Here is a 1847-nt window from a genome sequence, read left to right on the forward strand (position 1 = left end):
TGAGGAAGTGGGCAGGGGCTCTGAGTTCACCCTGCCCCCACCCCACAGATCCTGGAGCGGCTGAACAAGATGTGTGGTGTGGGGGAGCAGATGAGGAAGAAACAGCAGCGGCTGCTCAAGAACATGGACGCCCACAAGGTCATGCTGGACCTGCTGCAGATCCCCTACGACAAGGTGAGCTCGACCTCTGACTCCCCAGGGCAGCTGCACCCTGAACCCGGACCCAACCCAAACCACACACTGAGCCCTGATGCTGACCTGACCTGCCTCACCCTGACCTTTTGCTTTGGCCTGCCCCACATACTGAGACCCTTGAACCCAGTCTTACTATTCTTGACCTTTGACCTTCCACCCCTCATCCTGATCCACTTGGACCTTGAATTGACTCCAGCCTCACCCTGGTTCATGACCTTGACCCTAGCTTCTATTTCTCTCTCTGTGCTCATCCTCATACTCCAGCTTCATTTAAAAACAATTTTTTAAAAAAATTTGGCTGTGCTGGGTCTTCATTGCTGCGTGGGCTTTTCTCTGGTTGCCATGAGTGGGGGCTACTCTCTAGCAGTGCTGCTCGGGCTTCTCGTTGCTTGGCTTCTCTAGTTGAGGAGCGCAGGCTCCAGGGTGCTCTGACTTCAGTAGCTGCAGCACTGGGTTTCAGTGGTTGCGGCTCCCGCGCGCTAGAGCACAGGCTCAGTAGTTGTGGAGCACAGGCTTAGTTGCTCCTTGGCATGTGGTTATCTTCCTGATCAGGGATCCAACCCATGTCTCCTGCATGGGCAGGTCGATTCCTTACCACTGAGTCACCAGGGAAGCCCACCCTCGGCTTCATTTAACCTTTGACCTTCAGCTTCATTACCCTGACCTACGTTGACCCCAGCCTTTCCTTGACCCCCGACTTTGAGTTTTCACCCTAGCCTTACCCTGGTTGTCCCCAAGCCCACCCTGGCCCCTGACTCAAAACATAGCTTCATCTCAACCATAGACCCCTTCCTATGACTCATCGTGATCTTGATCCACCCCCAGGTTCACCCCAGGGCTCTGACACCCCCTCAGTGTTCACCTGACTTGACCCCTTAGCCTTGCTCCCCGACTCCATCCTCATCTCAGGCTCTGACCCTCAGTTCCTCCCACATCTCCGTCTCCTGACCCACCTTGGCCACCTTGGGGTCCCAGGGCTGAGCCCTGACCCACCCCCACACTGGGCCTGGCCTGGGCACCCTCTCCCCTGCTCTCCGCATGTAGGGCGATGCCAAGATGATGGAGATCCTGCGCTACACACACCAGTTCCTGCAGAAGTTCTGTGCGGGGAACCCCGGCAACCAGGCCCTGCTACACAAGCACCTGCACCTCTTCCTGACGCCAGGGGTGAGGGCACGGGGTCGGGCGGCGGGTGGGGGGCGAGCGCCAGACCCCCCTCTCTGACGGCCGCCCCGCCCGCCCGCAGCTGCTGGAGGCGGAGACCATGCAGCACATCTTCCTGAACAACTACCAGCTCTGCTCCGAGATCGGGGAGCCCGTCCTGCAGCACTTCGTGCACCTGCTGGCCACGCATGGGCGCCACGTGCAGTACCTGGACTTCCTGCACACCGTCATCAAGGCCGAGGGCAAGTACGTCAAGAAGTGCCAGGACATGATCATGACCGAGGTGAGGGTGCGCGGGGGCGCCGGGCTGCCGGGGGCACACGGGGACAGGACTGAGACGCTGGTGGAGCAGAACTCAGGCTGCGGCCAAATAGAGCTGGGCCTGTGGGAGCTCAGGTGCCTGGTAGAATTCAGATCCGAGGCCTGAGAGCGCAGACGCTCGTTCTTCATGTGTTATGCATCGTTGTTGACTTACAAATCATGGCGCA

The 1847-nt window shown here is 58.9% G+C and overlaps 1 protein-coding gene across 1 annotated transcript in view; it reads left to right on the top strand.

The window, feature by feature from the left end:
• ITPR3 (inositol 1,4,5-trisphosphate receptor, type 3) overlaps window positions 1–1847 on the top strand; it is a 69438-nt gene that overhangs the window by 49709 nt on the left and 17882 nt on the right. The window contains 3 exon segments of the mRNA XM_010848717.1: window positions 49–174; window positions 1240–1362; window positions 1442–1642. Coding sequence (XP_010847019.1) covers window positions 49–174; window positions 1240–1362; window positions 1442–1642 — 450 coding nt within the window.

Source organism: Bison bison, unplaced genomic scaffold (genome assembly GCF_000754665.1).
Source record: "Bison bison bison isolate TAMUID 2011002044 unplaced genomic scaffold, Bison_UMD1.0 scf7180017864270, whole genome shotgun sequence".
Classification (NCBI taxonomy): domain Eukaryota; kingdom Metazoa; phylum Chordata; class Mammalia; order Artiodactyla; family Bovidae; genus Bison; species Bison bison.